Source organism: Ictalurus furcatus, chromosome 26 (genome assembly GCF_023375685.1).
Source record: "Ictalurus furcatus strain D&B chromosome 26, Billie_1.0, whole genome shotgun sequence".
NCBI lineage: Eukaryota > Metazoa > Chordata > Actinopteri > Siluriformes > Ictaluridae > Ictalurus > Ictalurus furcatus.
In genome coordinates, this window is record NC_071280.1 from 1,032,922 (window position 1) to 1,053,808 (window position 20,887).

Consider the following 20,887-nt stretch of genomic DNA (forward strand, 5'->3'; position numbering starts at 1 on the left):
TTCCAGAGTGAACATGTGGAGCAGAAACGTGGAGCGGAAAACTTTTTCTTACACCGAATTCCTCTGATAGTTGCTTTTGTTTGTTTGAAAAAGTTGGTGGTGTTTTTCTTCGCGCTCGTGCAGAGGCGGTATACCGGGTACGGACGTGGAGTCGGACGGAGCCGGTCACGTGAGAGAGAGAGAGAGAGAGAGAGAGAGAGGTGTGTGCTGTGGACCGGTAGGAGGTTCGGTCTCCGGGGACGCTCGAGGCGCTTTTGTCCTCCTTTACCTGTCGGGTGACTGAAAGCTGATCTACCGACTCGAGTTCACTTCATCTAACGAGCACGAGACACCATGAATCTTCCCGGAACCGGCGCGCGGAACCAAGCTTTCTGTGTCTGAAATTAATAATAATAATAATAATAATAATAATAATAATAATAATAATGAAGTTATCTTTACAACTTAGGAAGGCATTTACGCCTGGAAGCGCGAGCATCCGTGTCACCGTAGAGTCTGAGTAACTTTGACACGTTTTCAGTTATTTATTATTATTATTATTATTATTATTATTATTATTATTTATTGTCTTATCAGAAATGGCTCTGTCCCAAATCCAATGTCTCGACGACAATCACGTGAACTGGCGCGTGAGCGAGTCCAAACCGGAGTTCTTCTACAGCGAGGACCAGCGGCTCGCGCTCGAGGTGCTCATCTCCGGCGGCCGCGAGGCCTTCGACTCGTACGTGAAAGAGGGCGAGCTGCGGCCCTTCCTGTCCGAGTCCGAGCTCGAGCGCCTGTGCCGCTCCGTGAAGGACTACCGGCCCGGCGCCGAGCATCCCGTACCGGACATGGCGGACAGCGAAGAGCGCGCGCTGTCGCTGCAGTACTGGCCTGACCGCTCCGACGTGTCCATACCGGATTTAGACCTGGGCTGGCCGGATTGTACGTCGTACCGCGGAGTCACGCGGGTCAACGTGTACACGCAGCCACCCGCGGACGGCCAGACGCACATCAAGGAGGTGGTGAGGAAGACCATCGCGCAGGCGCAGAAGGTACCTCACGCAAAATCATACTTATATGACTGCATACAAAATATAGCTATAAAAAGTCAATTCTAGATGTGTTTACAATGTTCATGATAAAAAATATCACGGTATATAGTAAAACTATCGTATTGAGCTTGCTGTAGGGGGCGTGGCTAGGCATGAGTAGGTCACGTGACCAAACATGTACAGTAGGTGTTGTGTTTCAGTCCCCTGCACTTAGGAGCGTATACCCTGCTCGTATACGTTTTTATCATTCCGCGCTTAGGCTATCGAAAAGCGCCGGCGTGTCCTGGCGTGTGTTTCCGGAGCGAATCGTTATGGAAAGATGATGTTTTCGAGAAGGGCATTTCTGTAAAAGATCGTACGCTGTCGGTATTCATCGCGTCGTCCTTAGAGGAAGAACGTCTGAGGCGCTGTGAGGTAACGCGGTGCGCCGAGAACGTCTGGAGTCATATACAGAGTTGAGACAAAACGCAGAGTTTGTGTAGTCAGTTCAGACAGAACACATCGCGTTATACTGCCCCTAGTGTTTATACTGGTATTGCACCAATGTAGCCACATGTAGCATTCGTTTCTGAAGGATACGTCTGGCAGCCATTTTGTGTCGAGAATTTAATTCCAGAACATTCCACCTACACAGCACAAACAGATCCACGTCGTATAGTTTCGTATCGTATTAACACCACGAGACGCAAACAAAACAGATTTTTTTAATTATTTTATTTTTGTGACTGTAGCGCAATTATTCAAATACCAATCCCGTTCAGCTAAAAGCCCAGCGTTATATTGATTTATTGCAGCCATTAGACAAACAAACAAATTCGCAACGCACCGGTATCTCCAGGAAATCATTTCAGGGTCTGATATGGAAACGTGTCTGGTGAATACAATTCCGCCGTCAGACATGTTAAGCGACAGAAGGACGATTTGATTTGACCATCCGACAACCTTAGCGAGTTAAAACCTTGACGCCAGTTTCTAGTGGCGTTAGAAACTTTTCTAGTTTCTACTCGTAGAAAAAGTCACCGCGGTCACCTTGCAGTTAAAACACACTGCGAGGCAATAAAGACGCTAGCTAGGCTTGATTGATGTCTGCGTATCGTAGAAACGCCGCTGAAAAATTGCCTTCACTGTACGATATGATATTTTTGTCGTATCGCACGTCCACCCAGCGTATCACAACGAGAAGTGATATAAACCTGCGATTAGAACACTAAACGCCACCTTCTGAATTGTTCTATTCAGAATCCATATGATTCGTCCACTGGAGCACATCTGGAGGGGTTCAGTGCATTCTTCCATGCAAAGAATTTGGGCGACGTCCAAAAAGACATACCATCACGCATGCCATCACCGTTAGTACCGTAGCTACGACGCAGTATCCAGAGAGTACTCTTTGGGGTATGCGCTGGTAGCGGACTGCTTCTGCTGTGCTATTTGGTTCTGTACGATAGTCATGCGGTCTAGGGCCTAGCCCTGAGACGCTGGCGTCTGGGATTTCCCTTTTGAATATTTCCACTCCCAAAGGCACAGGAGGATAATAAAACAGGTTTGAATGCCGGCGTCGGTGTGAACATTCGGGCGGAAGCTCGGCTGTTTTGAAGACCCTCTCGGGAACAGCGGCGAGAGTATGCGTGAGAACGTCGGATTTGTAACGACCCCGCCCTCGCGTTTCTGCGGAAGGGGCGATCAGACAGAACGAGAGAGAAAACCTGGAGGAAGCTAAAGCCAGACTTTAGTCAGAATGAATCAGACGTCTTTGTGTGCCGCGTATGATACAGCTGCTTTGACCCGTCATCACCGACACATCTGCAAAAAGTCCTGACTCAGTACGAGACGGCGTGTTAAAACAAGCCATCCATGCTTCTGTATTAAGGCGGTCTCAGCGTGCGCCCACACACACACACACACACACACACATACACACAGTGCCTATTTACTGCCTCATGAAAGCATTCGGACCCTCATTGTCAGTGTGCTGTTCAAGCACAGAGAGCTCTTTGAGTAAAAAATGCATGCGTGTGTGTGCGTGCGTGCGTGTGTGTGTGTGTGTGTGGGCATGTTTTTACATCTTGGTCCCCATAAGGACAGGAATATCTCCTAGTCCTGACCTTGTGGAGTCCTTATAAGTTGTTTTTTTTTATAAAATAATAATAACGTCAATGCTCGGTCCTCATAAAGATAAAAAGAAAAATGTGTGTGTGTGTGTGTGTGTGAAAGTAAGTGTGTGTGTTACAAGCTAGTTGTCTGTCATTATGTTACAGCGAGTAATGCCAAACATGGGAAGAAAAGAACAGATAATTGCTTTAATAATGACGTTAGATTATTATTATTATTATTATTATTATTATTATTAAACGTGATTATTTATGTACAAGGGACGGGATTTAACTGCTTTGAGATAATCATTAGCGATTATACAGGGTAATACGTTAAAAACGAGGTCGTTTTAAAAAACTTTCAGACAGCCACATGAGACAGAATTCAAGGTGAAACGTACACAACGTTTTATTTTTATTTATTTTTTTCCCATCGCATTGTTCGACCGAACAAAAGTTTCAAGTTGACAAAGCGACAGCATGTGAGCGATAAAGCACACAAGCACACCGTGTTCTAGGGAAACAATCGACCGCCTCGGTACCACCTCATAACTTAACACGTTGCGCAATTGCCAAATAATGTATTATTATTATTATTATTATTTGTTGTTGTTGAAGAGCAATAAAATGGGTTTGTTTATTAATGTCTAAACCTAGCTATGTACTGTGTGTTATTTATTAATACGAGTTCTTACTCATCGGTAATTGGACACGTCGCTCGTTACCGCGCGTGTCCAAGCAGTCACGCACATGTTGCTCCGCCCATCAGGCACAACCTCGCCCCCAAGCTGCAGGCTACAGCGAGGCCCCACTCCCTGGCACTGGAGCCACCGTGCCCGTCTCGCCCATGCCTACAGGCAAAACGACAGAAATCGATCCGTTTTTACCGCGGTGCAGGTTTCGAAACATTTCAATAGCCTGCCACTTGTAAGTAATATCAATCAACTGAACGTGTTCATTAGCAGCTTATTATATATAAGCCCCGCCTCTTCCCCATCTCTCTATATTTCCTGTACGGCTGACGTTTTTCGGCCAAAAAGAATCAAAAACTGCACTTTTCTGCCACGCGGTCACGTCAGAGCTGTGGACTATACTGAAAATGTACTGTTATGCTTTTTTTTTTTTAATATTTACTGCATGTTACTGTGAAATCCCCTAGCATAAAAAGAAAAAGTTTTTTCGATCGCCGCTGCCACCAAGCAGTTCCCGACTCCCCAGCTAGTATAGCAATATTGTTTCTCCTTTATTATCCCATTATTATCATCCTTACGCTCCTGAAATGGTGGAAATGCTTCTTTTTATATGCCAGAACGTCTTCAGTCTTATCCCTGAATGCAAGCTTTCATTCCAGCCGAATACAAAGCGCACTCGCTAGTCGATACGAGACAAAGACGAGACCGATCAAATAAGTGGAATCAGGCGTGGCGTCTTTACTGATTGGAATGAAGGCCCTTTGCGTAAATAAGATCGAAGACTCGTGTTTTAGGCTTTCGGGTTTCCATAACACGCTTGTGTGGTGTTTTTCCCCCAGCTGATCGGCATAGTCATGGACGTTTTCACCGACGTGGACATTTTCAAGGACCTCCTGGATGCCGGCTTTAGGAGAAAAGTGGCGGTGTACATCATCATCGAGCAAGCGTTCGTTCAGGACTTCCTGCAAATGTGTGATCGAGCGGGCATGCACAGCGGACACCTGAAGGTACACACACACACTTTCACGTCCACACCCTGACAGCCACACACTGGTGGATCACATGAAGCCTCCTTCACTGTGTAAATGGTGCTGTGTGTGTGTGTGTGTGTTGTATTTTTAGGTGTGTGCACAAAACATTCTCAACATGCCGGTCGTTCTTGCACCGTGAGAGTAACGGCAGTAAAACAAAGGCGTCTGAAATATTAACAAGCGCAAGAGCTTAAATGTCATTAATGTCAGTTACAGTTTTAACGTTCACTGACAGACACACAAATTATTTTTTTTTCTACTTCCGCCTGTGGAAAACTCGCTCAGTCATCACGACATGAGCGAGTTTTCCACAGGCGGAAGTAGAAAAAAAAATAATTTGTGTGTCTGTCAGTGGAGCTTAACGCATAATTCTCATGGGATCTAAAGTAAAGGTATTCCGGTATAGGTATTCAGCCCTTGAACTGGTGGTGGTAGCATCATGTTCAGAGTTACCCTTGGTGGCCTCTTGGTTGTTTCTCTGACTAATCCCCTGTTTGATAATGAAAAGTATCCACGTAACACGGTGCTATCACCACCACCACGTAAAATATAGAGTAGAAAAAAGTGGTTCAAAGTTGCGCCGTATTTGGCTCTTCTCTCGCGCTCAAGTTGATAAAAAGCAGCCCCGCAGCACCATGCTGCCACCACCATGCTTCACAGTATGTAGCGAGGAAAAAGCCGCAAGTTCAATAAGCGCGGATTTTGTTTTTGTCTCCTGTCACGCGCAGTATCTGCGGGTCCGCTGCAACGGAGGCTCAGAGTTCCACACGCGCTCAGCTAAAAAAGTGCAAGGCTTACTGAACCAGAAGTTCATGTTCGTGGACGGAGATCGCGCCGTGTCTGGATCGTACAGGTGGGTTGATTATGTATATATATATATATATATATATATATATATATATATATATATATATATATATAAATGTGTATATATATGTGTGTATATGTGTGTGTGCACAAATCTGGTGTACCATTTGTAGATTTGTGGCTCAGGGCATAATTTTATGCTTTCATGTCTCATAAAACTTGGCTATAGGCCTCAAGTATGTGGGTTGGTATCTATAGGAAGAAGCCCGCAGGCAATCGTCCAGCCATGCCCGCTTTTCTTTGCTTGAGCAGGAAAGTGCCCGTGGCTGTTATGCAGTAAATATCCTACAGGTGCATATTTACTGCACGTATTATACCCATTATACCTTAGAACCGGCTTCGTTTTATATACATACCGCAATTAAGGGACCAACGTTAATTGGGTTTAGTTCTGAAGTCTGAGATGTAACGATTACGTAGCATTCTTTTTGTGATTATCTGGGGAAAATCGGTACTTTAAGTAAGGAATAACCTGCTTTGGAGTGTTTAATTCTTCTTATACCACAGCATCTTGTCAATTCTTTATTAAAAAAAAGACACCGTTCATTTTTGTCCTTTTATGGTTACATTTAATGTTGTGGAACTACTGTCAAAGCCGTTGCTGTAGAAAACGAGATCTGACCAATCAGAACCGCTGCGGTATAAAGAACATTATCATATTCCTTCTTCTAAGACTCGATAAGTCCACCAAAAGCACCGGAGTGAACTCCCTTCTCACGCACTATTCAGATAGGATTAGTTTGAACTTACGACATGGTTCAAGTGAGGTTGGGCAGAGCAGTTTCATACCAGAGTATCTAGCGCAGCTCGAATCGTTCTCGTCAGTAAAAGTTTATGAAGTGTGCAGTCCCACGCCTCAAAGATTACGGTGTCTTTTATGTGCCGTAAAAGGAGCTGTTAATTGACCCAAGGCAGTTCTCTGTGAAATGACATATGTCAGTAAGTCGTCTTGTGGTTTTTCGTAAATCAATGCACTTAGGGCTTTACCTGTGTGGACAAAATCCCTGCTATTAGTGTTGTTAATAATCCCCCCCCCCCCCCCACCAAAAAAAAACATGTTTGGCATTGCACAAGCTCTGCTTATACTGGCTTACTGTATGACTAATAAATATTGCATTAAATAAAAAAGATCCAGAAGCAGAAAAGTGGTATTATAGCTGCTAGTGACGTTTCGTGGATGTTTCATAAAGTTTCACTATAAACGGATAAAAAAAGAAAGTATAACGCGTCGTTCTTTCATACACGAGGTTGTAATCGTTGGTAAAACGGCCGTGGCATAAGACTGAATAAAACACTCCGGAGCGTGGCGTTATTGGAAAATATATAATCAGCACACGTGGTCCAAACACGTGGTAGTGAATGCACCGTGTTCTTTGTAGCATGCGGTGTCTAGCGTTTTTAAGCCTCAACTTAAAAAGTCTGACAAATGCGTTTCAGTTTTACGTGGATGGCTTCCCGCTTGGACCGCAACCTCATCACCGTCCTCACCGGACAGGCAGTTGAGACCTTCGACAAGCAGTTCCGCGAACTCTACTTGACGTCCCGTTGGGTCAACCTCTCCAAAATCAGTCTGGCTGACCTGCCCGAGCCCGATCCGGTCCCTGTGCCTGTACCCGCCGCCGTCCCTTCAGCGGCTGTTGCCAGGAAACTCATCAACCCCAAATACGCCTTGGTGGAGACAGCAAGCCGGACTTCGTCAGACAAAGCCCCGAGTCCCAAGGATAGCTCGCATAATCCCTTACCTCGGCCGGTTAAGCGCCAACGTGAGGTAATTGAAGTGCCCAAACACCCGGGGCTCATAGGATTACCAAAGGCAGATCTCATGCAATACCTGCCCACATGGCCGGAACCAGACCCACCTAGTGATGTCATCGGCTTTATCAACATTCGGGACACGAGCAAGCCGCTGCAGCCGCACTTGATGCGCTCGCAGTGGTTTGAAACATCACAGGCCATTCGTTTCAAGGACCCTTTTACCGCTCCACCAGAAGAGCCACTGCCTGAAAAAGCCAGCCCACGTGTCAGAGCTGCAAACACCTCCAAGACAAACCCAGCAGACACCAACGCGGAACCGACGGATAAACCCGACGCCAAGGTTCCATCAGAGACCAAGTTGCCAACTGCGCCCCCAGACACTGTGAACCCTGGCAACTCCGTTTCGCCTCCTGAACCGACCCGGCCTCTTCAGGACACAGCACAGACACACGGACGTCCTCCTGGACCTCCTGTGCCAAAGCCGCGCACCCTACAGCTGGTGATGACTGCAGGCGACGGGCCCGATAACCTGCAAGTCAGCGTGATCAGGAGAAGCGAAACGAAACCTCATGAGACTGTCAGCTCGGAGGAGTACGGAGACGCACCCGAGCCGCCTGATTCGGCGTCTGCCAATCAGGACTCGGATCGCAAAAATAAAGACGACACGGACAGTAACAAGAGTCCTGAATTGGCCCGTTCGACACAAGACGAGGACTCGACAGCATCAGATGAGTACTACGAGTGTACCGACCCAGACCACAGCAGGCTCGCTAACGGCGGACCGATCGGCTCAGGACGGCTCAAAGAGCATGGCTCTGTGAATATAATGGCACGATTCTCGCAATCCATGCTGGACCTGAGGCCGGATAAAAGTGCCGATATGGACCCCGCGGACAGGAACTTGCTGAACGTGCACAGCAGATACACAGGAAAGGTAGTGGAAAGTGCGTGTGTGTGTGTGTGTGTAAAAGTGGAAAGTGATTTTTATCACATGACACGTGTTATCTTTTTCTAGTCAGCCTCTATAAACTGAGGTGTGTCCCGAGTATATGTGGGTAATACATGTGTGTGTTTGCTAGGAAATGTACCAGGGTGTGTCAGAGAACATTCCAGCAGGCCTAAACACGCTGTCAGAACTTTAAAACCGTTCAAAACGGACACATTGGAAACTTCTGCTGAGAATTAGTGAAAAGAATAACCAAGGAGTAGAAAAATCAAGCTGTAATGTATACAAAAGTAGTCTTTGCCCGGAATCAGTGCTTAATTGCTGAATCGTGAAATATCTTCTGCGGCTTTCAGAAGGGAATCCGTGTCTAAATTAGGGACGGCGATATCGTACAACGAAAATATCGCACATTTCTACGGCACATGGCACGAATCATGATGTAGGTTTGCTAAGGTCTAGCCAAAGTCGTGGGAAATTCGGGTTTAATTAGACTTTTATCTAATATCTACCAAAATAAATGAAGACTGAAAAGGTTGAAGATTTGGTACATGGATACAACGATCTGCTTCCGATCTGTTTGTAAAGATTATTTATTCTAGAAAAGCGCTATATAAATGTTTAGAACAGAAAAGCATGTCACTCGTCCAATCAAACGCTCTGTGGTACACATTAGTCCCAGCCCCCTGTAAAACAATCAGGACATCATGAAACCGACCGAAAAACCGTTTAAACTTCTTGCAGAAATCGTGACTTTCTGGGCACTTTAAGAAAACCATTAAGCTAAAAACCCTTTCAGACAAGAGCCAGGGTTTGATAAGTGTCTCCAGGGAGACGGGAATTATCCGGATTGGGCTTTCTAAGGGAAGCATCAGCATTTTTAAATCTGAAGCTCCAGGAAGGCAGTGAAGGAAAACTTTGGTGCTAGTACCGAGCGAGTCAAGTATTAGCAAGCACGTTACACAAGATAACCAAAAGCTATTAAGTGTCGAATCCAAATATGTACAAAAAAGGCTCTGTCTGTTTACGTGTCACCAAACCGTAACACCTACATTCTGTGAAAGTGACGAAAATTTTGTTTGGACATGTTCCAGAACAGCGTTCCAAAAGGCTCGTTCGGGCACGTCGGGTCAGAGTAATCGGTTTCGAGACGATGACATGATTTACGATGCTAAGTAATCTAAGTACAGGTTTTTTGTGTGGTTTTTTTTGTACCAATTACTTAGGATTTGGAGACAGGAATAGTAATAAAATAAACAGAAAAAACATATATTATACTGGCAATGTTTTTAATGTTACTTTGTTACTTTGTAGTAGTAGTATAACTCATCAACGTTTCATTACGAGAAAGTTGACAGCTTTGTGTTTGTTGAAATATGGCATGTAGGTCATTATTACTGTATATTTTCCGAAGTATGTAAATTACCCTGGCGTAATAATTAGCAATGGAGATTATGGAGAGAATATGTAAATGTGTAATACCTGGGTAAAGCGCCCTGCTGATCATGCCAGGAAGGATGATGAAGAACATTGGGAGCATTTTCAGGTAGCTGGCGAAGATCGACGCCCCTTTAGCGTGGCTCAGGTTTTTTGCCGAAAGAGACCTCTGCACGATCACCTAAAGCGTCGCACGCAATATTCATCAGAATTATTCCCGTCGCACAGTTTTATTAGCGTCCATCATGCACGTTGCACATAAAGTTTGAAACTTTGCACTGATTTAACCAAGCAAATTGCAACATTTAGCCAAAAAAAATTCAAATCATATGTAAACACATGGAACTGTAGTTAACTGGGAATTTTGTCATAGTGAAGTTTTCTGTAAAATGGCGGAATGTTGTGGTATTTGTGAAGCTTCAGTCGCTTAAATAGAGCAAGCTAACTCGGCTAGTTGGCTAATACTAGCTGAATGATACGGAACGATATTTGGCGCATGAAATATTTGAGCGAAATCACTCGATATCGCTGGTCAGAATTTAACATTAGATCTTAAAACAAACAACAAAAAAAAGACGACTCTGCAGCTAGTTAATTTCGGAAACTTATCCAGCTGACACTCAAGCCTTTGATAACAGCATTCTCAGCTAGATAACTTGGCTAATTAGCTACAAAGTAAAAAAAAATAAAATAAAATGAAATAAACTTAAGATATGTATCAAAATTCAACAGTAGACAAATGCATCATTTTAGTTCAGTTAAAACTGAAATGAATTAAAAAAAGAACAAGAATTAAAGAAAATCTAGCAGCAAATATTAGTAATATAATATAAGTAGAACTTAATCTGCATGTGAAAAAGAATGATGATAAAATGTAACATTATTTATTAAACTTGGATGTTATGTGAAATATACTAGCATGTGGGTTTATGTATGAAGTTTTGGCTGCATCGATTGGTGAAGAGGTGCCAATATTTATGAATTAGCCTTAGCATTTTTAGAATTTTATTTATTTATTCATTTATTTTACCATTGCTTGGTGTGTATCCACCAACATACACTAGGGATTTTATGGTATACTCAATTCTTCTTTCCGCCTGCGAGGATTTTCTTGCTAGCAAAGTTGCCATTTTAACGTAGTGGCGGTTTTGCGAATGCGAAATGTTCCTCGCAGCTCTCAGCAAAAACTGTGTAATAATTTACACCGCCTTCCTTCTTCCCTCGCAGGTATATCAGCCGATCGAAATCTCTTCCATGCGAGAAGCCTACAACAGAGCGAAAGTCGTGATTGCCAAACCAGGAGTGTACCACCGCCCTCCAAAAAGTAGCGCCCGCGTGATCGGAGGGCACCGATACTGGCAGGGCAAACTGGCCACGACGCAGCCCGATGCTGGCCGTCTCAGCCGCTCGCCCTGCCGAAGGACCCCGCCCGGAGGACTCAAAACCAGCCAGTCGCCAACTCAACGCCTCTCTCACACACACTCCCCTTCGCCAAAGAGGAACGACACGCAGACGCCGTTAGGAATTAATATTTCTAAACTCTCCAGCCTCCGAAACCTTAGGGGCAAGGTACCAGGAGTTACGGGTGACAAAAAGGCCGCACACGGGCACAAGGAGTGTTAACCGGAAATGCTTGGGGCTAAGCAGAAACAATGTGTGCTAATTTGCGTTAGCATGTGATGACAACAAAATCGAATTGTTTGCTCACTTGAATGAAAAATTTGTTGTTACGCCCCTGAGGTACTTCAGGACCAATCACAGTGGATTTTCCCCATTATCTCCAGATTTCAGGAATCTTGCTTTTCAAAATGATGGACGCAGATGAAAGGAACTCTTCAACTGGGGCCGTTCTTATCGTGCACTCGCGAAAACAATTTGGCTAGTGCCATTTTTCTTCTGGAACGTGTTCTCTAATGTCGGTCTACAAGACGTTTGGAGAGAGACGCACGGGGTGAGCGAGGGCTCGACATGAATGCGGATTTACAGCCAAAAATCGTAGCAGGGGCACGTTACTATTACTAATTTAGCGCATACAGTACTGGACAATTTCTGTCTCGCACGCCATGTTATGGGGATAGCTGTGAATTGAAATGGTGATGGATTTGGGATTGTGGTGGGTGAACAAGATGAAATGTATTTTACAAACTAAGGTTTTTTTTTTTTTTTTGCTCGGAATCTTACTTCATCCATCATCATTGCGCAATACCATTTCAACATAACTGTACTGGACCAGATTTTCTCTTTCGGAGGGGATCAGATTTGATAAATAAGGTGTTGATATTCATTAATGATACATGTTCATCTCAAAGGAAGAGACCTTTACCAGCTGAGGTAATGTATTTAAGTTTAATAATGATGTAGAAGAATAAAAGAAACATTTTCTTAAAACGTTGGTTTCCTGGTATTTGTTACTGAATGTGAATTTGCTAAAGGGACATATTGGGGATTCGGCGATACTCTTTTGCTCGTCCTCGTACTCTGTGTTAAGCAATATGTAACTTGATATCTTGATGTTTCTTGAGATCAGACAATTAAAGTAGGGTTTGTTTTTTTTTCAGAGGCAGACATGTTTGTTTCTTTGTTTTGTCTTGGATTTGGAGTGAGGTGGAAAGTTTTAGCTGTTGTTTTTTTTTAAGTTTAAAGGATAGCTGTCTTTATTTTGACTGCAGTTTTTATCTTGCCTCAGATCTAGACGGTTCTCTTTTCCATGGTTAAATCTAGCTGCCTGAGGTCACTTGAAAGTGAAATGATACAACTTGCTAGCTAGCATTAGTCAGCAAACTATCAAGCTCACTCGGCTAATCCTGTTTACAAAGCGGTGCTGTTTTGTAAGCCAAGACGCTAATGTGCTAATTGTTTTTGATTGCTGAAGAGAAACTAGCTCTACATATGCTTAATTTTTTTGTGTGTTACATTATGTTAGTAATGGCTACCTGTAACATTACCTGTGCAAGTTGCTAGCTAGCCACCTGATGCTATTATGGAAGCTGAGATGCTAGCGAGCATAGTAAAAGGTCAAGGCAATATCGTGATGTGTGTGTGTGTGTGTGTGTGTGTGTGTGTGTGTATTTACCTGATCAGTACACCAGTACCAGGTGGCGAGGATGGTTAATCCGAGTGTCATTCCCGGCCAGGGCAGGTCTCCATGCACTGGATCTCGGAAGAGGTGCATGGCGTCCGGCCGTGGCAGGTGGCATGTCGTGTTCGGGATTATCTTCGATGGCACGGCCTGGAGGTACACACTCTCCAGATTGCCGTAACCACCAATCTTGTTGAATGCTATAAAAACATAAAAAAGAGGATAGAGTGCTGCGCATGATTATAAAACAAATGGAAGCAGTGGTGGCTCAGTGGTTCAGGGTTCTGGGTTACTGATCAGAAGGTCAGGAGTTCAAGCCCCAGCACTGGCAAGCTACCACTGTTGGGCCCTTGAGCAAGGCCCTTAACCCTGAATTGCTCAGGTGTATAAATGAGATAAATGTAAGTCGCTCTGGATAAGGGGGTCTGCCAAATGCCGTAAATGAAAATGGTAAAAGTTGCGATTGCGTATGTTTTCACTCCCGATGTGAAACCCTTTAATTATTTCCGGTGCACCCAGTTCCCATCAGAAGTCATACACTAATCAAACTTGTGCAGTTGACCTTTGTGCAAATAAAATGACGCCTGATCTCAATGTGAAGAACCCAGTGTTTTTTAGAGAACATATGTAAACAAACCAAAGTGCTATCAAACCATGTTCCATACAAAGTTCTGGAAAGAGTATCAATCGTGGATTGGTTATTAAAAAATATATATATATCCCAAACTTTAGAAAGAACGGAAATGGAAAGAATACAGCGCAAGCCGTTCACTAAAAGTCAGTCACCGGGTAAAGAGAAGCAGCAAAGAGGCCAAGGGTAACTCTGAAATAGCTTGAGAGCAAATCCTGCAAACATGTGGACATGTGGACAAGGTTCTTTGGTCATGAACTTTTTGGCCTTGATGCAAGGCTCCAAGTTTGGTGGAAACTCAACAATCACCCTCAAAACATCGTCCCCTGCTGTGAAGCATGGTGGTGGTAGAGGTATGCTGCGGGGATGCTTTTCATCAGCAGGGACTTGAGGACTGGTTGCGGTTGGAGCCAAATACAGGGAAAGCCTAGAAGAAAAGATATTCCAGCCTGCAGGAGACTTGAGACTGGAGCGTGAACAATTTTGCCAAGATCCAGGTGTACTAAGCTGAAAGAGATAGCCCAGAAGAGCAGTAATCACAGCTACGGGTGGTTCTACCAAGTATACCTATACACCCAAGGGGAGGTGATACTTTTTGCAACCGACCAATGTCTGCTTTTTTTGTTTCATTAGTTAAAACTATTGCACTGTCAAACGTTAGACATGTGTCAATCAAATGCTAAATGAAAGCCCGTTTCAGTTCCAGGTTGTGCTTTGTACAAAAGGCCTTAAGGGAAAGTTCAAGGAGGGGGTGAATATTTCTGCAAGGTACTGTAAGATGTCTGCGCTAAGCTCCTAAGCAGACAGGATGTCCCAAGCTGGAGCTGTCACACCTGACTCAACTTCTCAAATCTTACTAAATATCATAATCACTAGTATTAGACATGTTTTTTTGGGGATGTGTAATAGAGCTCTGGGAGCAGACAGGGTTGGGCACCATTTCATGAAAAAAAACGTCTAAGATTCATTGTCCTGACGTATCAGAGGATTCATGACATAAATTTGTATTGCAAACAGCAACAAAACCACAGCTTTTATAAACTGCAGACTGTATAAGTGCTTCACATAATGCAGTCTGGGAAGCGAGAGGTTCACTGGGAGTGTGCTGTTGTGCGTGAAGGATGGGATGACGGACGTTTACTTGGCGCAGTGCGAGAGGGGGTGTACGGCATGAAAAGGCAACATTATCATTTCTCCTCTATAATTATTTTTTTTCTCTCTGAAACAGTCCCTCGTTTTTGTTATGTTGCCGGTAGGATCAGATGACAAGCTTTGACGGGATTAATGAGTGTTTGAACAACTGATTGTAGAACACTGAATGTGTTTGCATACACACTATCAGTCTTCATCAAAAAGTCATATAATAAGTAAGGAATAACTCTTCACGGGGTGTGCCGTCATAGTGAAATCAACGGCTGGAGTGGCGGGATTGCCAAATAGCACCGTTTTCCAGTTTCGTCAACAGCACTTCCTGAGGTGTTTTATTCGTTTACCAACACGTAACGATTTCTTTTATTTGTTAAAGAAATTCCCGTATTTTATTGTATTAACAAAGATATATAATATATGTGTTATAGTTTTTCGCCATCTTCAAGACGGAGGCCTTTACGCTTTGCAGTTTCTTGGTAACTTCGTAGACATTCCGCAACAATTTAATGTTGTAACAATATACGGATAAAAAAAGTACATTGTCATTTATTATTATAATTGCAAATTGTAAGCAGAGTCAAGTTGCTGTGGTATAAGAGGAGTAAAACACTTAAAGAGCGATCGCTTGTTAGGGTATATATACTTTTGCACCTCCATATTGAGAAGCTTTTGATCACTGTGTGATCGTCCTACGCAATCCCGATCTCCGATAACGGCCTCGATGATATTTTTTAGGAATGTTGTACCCATGAGTAAAATCCATGACGGGAAATAAAAGCAGATATCAAAATGATTAGAATCAAAAAATGCGAGGGTGAAGCCTAAGAACCCGCAGGCCTACTTGGAAAACATTAATAACACAGCAACGTGACGAAGGTGACATGACGGTGCACACAATCTGAGGCTTTTGAAGAGCTGCCCTGACTTGCCCCAAACAAGGATGCGATTTATGTGGAAACATACTCTGACAGTCATCCAACAGCGTTTAAAACACCCGAGATAAATCACGAAAACCACACCACAAGAACAAGGCTAAGGATGGTGTTTTATCATTATATGATATGATATCAGGTTGAATAAATATTCAAATACCTGCTAAACTATGATAAATGCGTAAATAATACGATGATGAAAACGACGACGTTTCAGCAGTGCACTGGATTTATTCAGGGTTCTTCAGACGAAAAAAAACATTCGACCGAATCGGCTTTTATTTCAACAGCTATGATTTACGGATTATATTTATGTTGAGAAAGTAGCTAAGGCGTACTCAGAAAGTTGTCGGATGATGTCAGGTAATTTGCATGTTCGTAGTATGTGTCATGCCCATTTGCATTTCAAAACATATTACTTGAAGACGAGATTTTTTTTTTAATATAAAATAGACAAAAACAAAAACAAAAACAGTGGTGATGGGTGATTGTTCGTCGGGAACAATGGTGATTGGTCATCGGGAACAATGGTGATCAGTGATTGGACATCGGGAACAACGGTGATTGGTCATCGGGAACAATGGTGATTGGTTGTCGGGAACAATGGTGGTCGGTGATTGGACATCGGGAACAATGGTGATTGGTGATTGGACATCGGGAACAATGGTGATTGGTTGTCGGGAACAATGGTGATCGGTGATTGGACATCGGGAACAATGGTGATTGGTCATCGGGAACAATGGTGATTGGTCGTCAGGAACAATGGTGATCTGTGATTGGACATCGGGAACAATGGTGATTGGTTGTCGGGAACAATGGTGATCGGTGATTGGACATCTGGAACAATGGTGATTGGTCGTCGGGAACAATGGTGATCGGTGATTGGACATCGGGAACAATGGTGATTGGTCGTCGGGAACAATGGTGATCGGTGATTGGACATTGGGAACAATGGTGATCGGCGATTGGATGTCGAGAACAATGGCGATTGGTCGTTGGGAACAATGGTGATCGGTGATTGGACGTCAGGAACAACGGTTGCTAGATTTGTCGCTAGGGTCATTTATTTATTTATAAAGTTGCTAAAGTCACCAAATCTAGCAAGAAAAGAACAAATTCAGCAATGCTTCTTGTACATTATCTGGAATATCTCGAACAACCAAACTATCAAACATCTCGCTGAAGAAAACCTTTCCTTCGATTCCCTGCAGAGAAAACTGACAGGCAAAGGCGTGTTTGGAATTTAGAACAGTTAACAGGAAATGTTGCCACAAAACCCCCAGAGGGATTCAAAATTGCTCAGAACAGAGTCAGGATTTCCGCTGACCTCCGTCGACCTGTATTTTTATTTATTTATATATTTAAATCAGAACGAGGGCAAAAATAATCGGACGTGTACTGTGTTGCGTTGCACTTTTGAAGTCTTCTGGAAGAAAAGCGAGAAAAAAGCAGCGTGGTTCCTGAAGCGTGTTACTGAGCAAGACAAATGAGAATAACAGTTTTGCTTAATGGTGCAAGTGAAAGCTTAATAGCGCAGATCTTAAGCGCTTTCCTGACATGGGTCTCTCCTCCCATTTCACTTCGTTTCATTATCAAGAACATTTCCTGGGCATGCTGGTGGAGCTAATCACGAGGAACTTATCAAAGCACGGGAGAAAAACATGTCTTAAAGCAGCAAAATAGTTCAGAGCTGAAACACTTGTCTTTTTATACGACTCTTACAGGTTTAAAGATGTCTATTTAAGGGAAGTTAACGTTGCGATATCATGATTTCACCGCATGAATGTGCAAACAGGAATGTACGTCCTTTTTCAGACACACACACACACACACACACACATAACCATGTGATCACGCCATCACATGATGTTTTTCCTTCTCTGTTTGCTTTTGTATGCCTTGAGACTGAAGGAGACGAGGTGGTGTGATAAAGTGGAGTTCCAACCTGAAGTTATACAAAGCAGTTTCCCGACTATTATAATTTATTACTAATTAAAGAACGCCACATCATACTGGTGTAAATCGATCGATAGCGCCGTCGGCGCCGACACGTCTGTGAGAAGATCCCCAGTCCTGTAGACTTCCTCGTGCTGTTACAAAGCGCTGCTACTGGAGACTCCTTACATAAAATCGTAAAACGAAATAAATGTCTCCTTACAGAAAATGTTACGACAGACCCCACTCGGTATGGATTTCTTTAATCAACGTTATTTACGTCGAGCTTTCTCTTCCTGAAATTTCCACACACGGGACACGTTCGGTCTGACTTGACTTCGGTGCTTGGACCCCTAAATATAATAACTTCATCAACTGTAGAAAATTCTACCAATCACAGACCCCCATCTGGTGGAAAACTACGCTACGTACAACTAATCTGAAAGTGTTCTATATCCGAGGAGCGCGTTAACTAGCCGAGCGAGCTCTGCTGAAGCGAACACCACCATTTATATCAACAACACTAGCTAGCTAAGTTGGGGTAAATAGCTAGCTAGCTAGCTCATATTCATCCATGCATGTTTACAGCTACATAGTTAGCTATCTAGCAAATATTCTCATTACACATTACGCATTTAGATATATTAAACGAACATCGAAGATTAATATAGGACGTTCGCACTGTAAAACATAACATCAAAAGATCAAGCTAGCTAGTCTATCTCACTCCGCTAGTCTATCTCACTCCGCTAGTCTATCTCACCCCGCTAGTCTATCTCACCCCGCTAGTCTATCTCACCCCGCTAGTCTATCTCACCCCGCTAGTCTATCTCACTCCGCTAGTCTATCTCACCCCGCTAGTCTATCTCACTCCGCTAGTCTATCTCACTCCGCTAGCTAGCGGCTTAGTTGTATGTATGTTTTTGAAGCAGGAAATGGCAATATTTCCACTGTCATTTCCTTTGAAACGTTTAAAAACTGAAGCTCAATTGGGCCTGGGCGGTTCGTTTGTCTCCACGGTCTCAGACACCCTGACTTTCAACAAACTTTCTTTTAAAATGTCAAATTTGCACATCTTTTACAGTAATTGCCATATAGAATATCATTTTCTGGGCTTAAATGCATTCTTTTTATTATTATTATTATTATTATTATTATTATTATTATTATTATTATTATTATTATTATTTAGTTGCATATTTCTATAAAAGTAAAAGTACTACGATGGAATGATAGCTTTGTAGGAATATAACTGACTGACCTGTTATGGTGAGGATGACTGCGCCGATGATCATGATGAAGGTCTGGAGTGTGTCGGTGTATATCACAGCAGCTAAACCACCTAGTAAGAGACATTTTTTAAAGATACGTTTATCTTAAAACAGATATTACGGATCACATTCACGGTTGTACGATTGCGCTCCCGAAGTGGCGTACCGTTTTTCTTGCAGCGACTCGAACGCCACGTGAGCGTTTCCAGACGTTCTGTACATTATATGAATGTCAAACGGATCAGAGTTTAATCCGGTGACAGTTGAATGAAAGAGTACACATTCACCGCCTTTAACTTGCCCTGCATTCCATTACTATTGTTAACACGTCCTTGTTGACTTTTTACTCGGAAGTGTTTATTGATACCGTGGATTAGAAGGGAGAGAGCGTGTGTTACTCATTTCCTTTGAGTCATACGGTATATCGGCACACGAGTTAGCTAGCTAACAATCTGGATTGCTAAATAACATAGCTAGCTACCTACTGTGGAGTGAAATGATACTAATAAATGTTCTAAAGCAAATCTACTATATGTAAAAATCGAAAGACCATTGGAAGGATAATTGGAAGTTTAAGTCACGTGTTGTGGACGACGTCTTTCGGAATTAACATCCAAAAGTACAGATCTCGTGGGTAAAAATAAACACTAATTTTGGGAGTATTTCTGGAAAAGTCCACAGCGATTTCAGATATCTCAATGTGACATTTCAGCCACTCACTTTATAATATATCAGAAAGGGGAAAACAAACAAATGCCCAATATTGAGAATTTACTAATACTCTGATTGTTTCTACAAGTTTCTTATTGATTTGATTTATTATTATTTTCTGTCACTCCTGATTCGTCAGTTGCCTAGCATGCTAACACAAATTGGCACATGCTAAATCACACCAATTATCTCTTTCTTTTCAAACTGAACAGCCTTGCACCGAACAATGTCTGTATCTTAACTGGCTGATGGTCAAAACAATAAGGATCAAATTAAATATGTCAGTAAGTGAAGTGAAGGTAAGAAAGAAATTAATGAAGTAATTTAGAAGTACTAAGTCAATACATGAAAATAAGTAAAAATGAACAAACGTAAATAAGTAAGAAGTAAGATTTGGGTAAGTAAGTAGTTAAGTAAGTAAAAGTATGCAAGTGAGTAAATCAGTACAAAGCAACTAAGTTAGTAAGTAAAAGTGATCCTGAAAGTAAGTCATTTAAAGTAAAATAAGTAAGTTGGGAAGTTGAATGAAGTAAAGTTTGTGATTAAGTAAATGTCAAAAGTTAAAGTTCTAAGTAGGTAACAATTAAGTTAAGAAAGTAAAATTCTATAGGTAACTAAGTAAGAAGTTTGTTATTCAAGCGAGTAAAAGTTTATAGGCAAGTAAGCTAGTTAGAATAAGTAAGATGTAAGTAAGTAGATAAACATAAACATAAGTAAGACTTTGTTTTTTTTAAAGAAAGGTTAAGTAAGAATTAAGTAAATAAGCAAGTAATGTCTATAGGTATTACTTTTATATTATTTTACTTATGTATTACTTCTTACCTACTTTTAAATAATTACTTACCTATAGACTTGACGTATTATTTATTTATTTATTTACTTCTTACTTACTTACCCACAGACATTTATTTACTTAATTCTTACTTGAGGTTTCTCTACTTAATTAAGTCTTACTTTTATTTTTACCTACTTACATCTTCTTCATTTATGTCTTACTTACCTATAGACTTTCTTTACTTAATTACTTACATACTTTTAACTTACTTCTAGACTTTTACTTGCTTACCTTCAGACTTACTTATAGACTTTATTTACTGACTTACTTACTTTTACAGAATTACTTACCTATAAACATTACTTTCATAAAGAAAAGTCAAGTTAAAATTAAGCAAAACGGTCTATTTAAGTAAAGTAAAAAGTAAATAAGTAAGAATTTATTTAAATAAGCAAGACATGAGTAAGTAAATAAACGTAAAAGTAAGTATTAAGTAAATAAGTAAGACGAGTAAGTAAAGGTAAAAGTAAGTAGGTAGTAATAACATAGGTT

At 42.2% G+C, this 20,887-nt stretch overlaps 2 protein-coding genes across 2 annotated transcripts in view; one reads left to right on the forward strand and one right to left on the reverse strand.

Annotated features, from left to right (window-relative positions):
* slc5a10 (solute carrier family 5 member 10) overlaps positions 1-20,887 on the reverse strand; it is a 31,594-nt gene that overhangs the window by 8,553 nt on the left and 2,154 nt on the right. Inside the window, exons 7-9 of the mRNA XM_053615584.1 lie at positions 18,840-18,920; positions 12,926-13,131; positions 9,898-10,033 (exon numbers count right to left, since the gene is read on the reverse strand). Of these exons, the coding sequence (XP_053471559.1) occupies positions 9,898-10,033; positions 12,926-13,131; positions 18,840-18,920 (423 nt within the window). The remainder of the gene's footprint in view (positions 1-9,897; positions 10,034-12,925; positions 13,132-18,839; positions 18,921-20,887) is intronic.
* On the forward strand, positions 202-12,992 carry LOC128602048 (protein FAM83G). The gene is made up of 5 exons (XM_053615576.1): positions 202-1,034; positions 4,659-4,826; positions 5,579-5,703; positions 7,155-8,406; positions 11,080-12,992. Exons 1-5 carry the CDS (start codon positions 579-581, stop codon positions 11,473-11,475), a joined length of 2,397 nt encoding a protein of 798 aa, XP_053471551.1. The 5' UTR covers positions 202-578; the 3' UTR covers positions 11,476-12,992.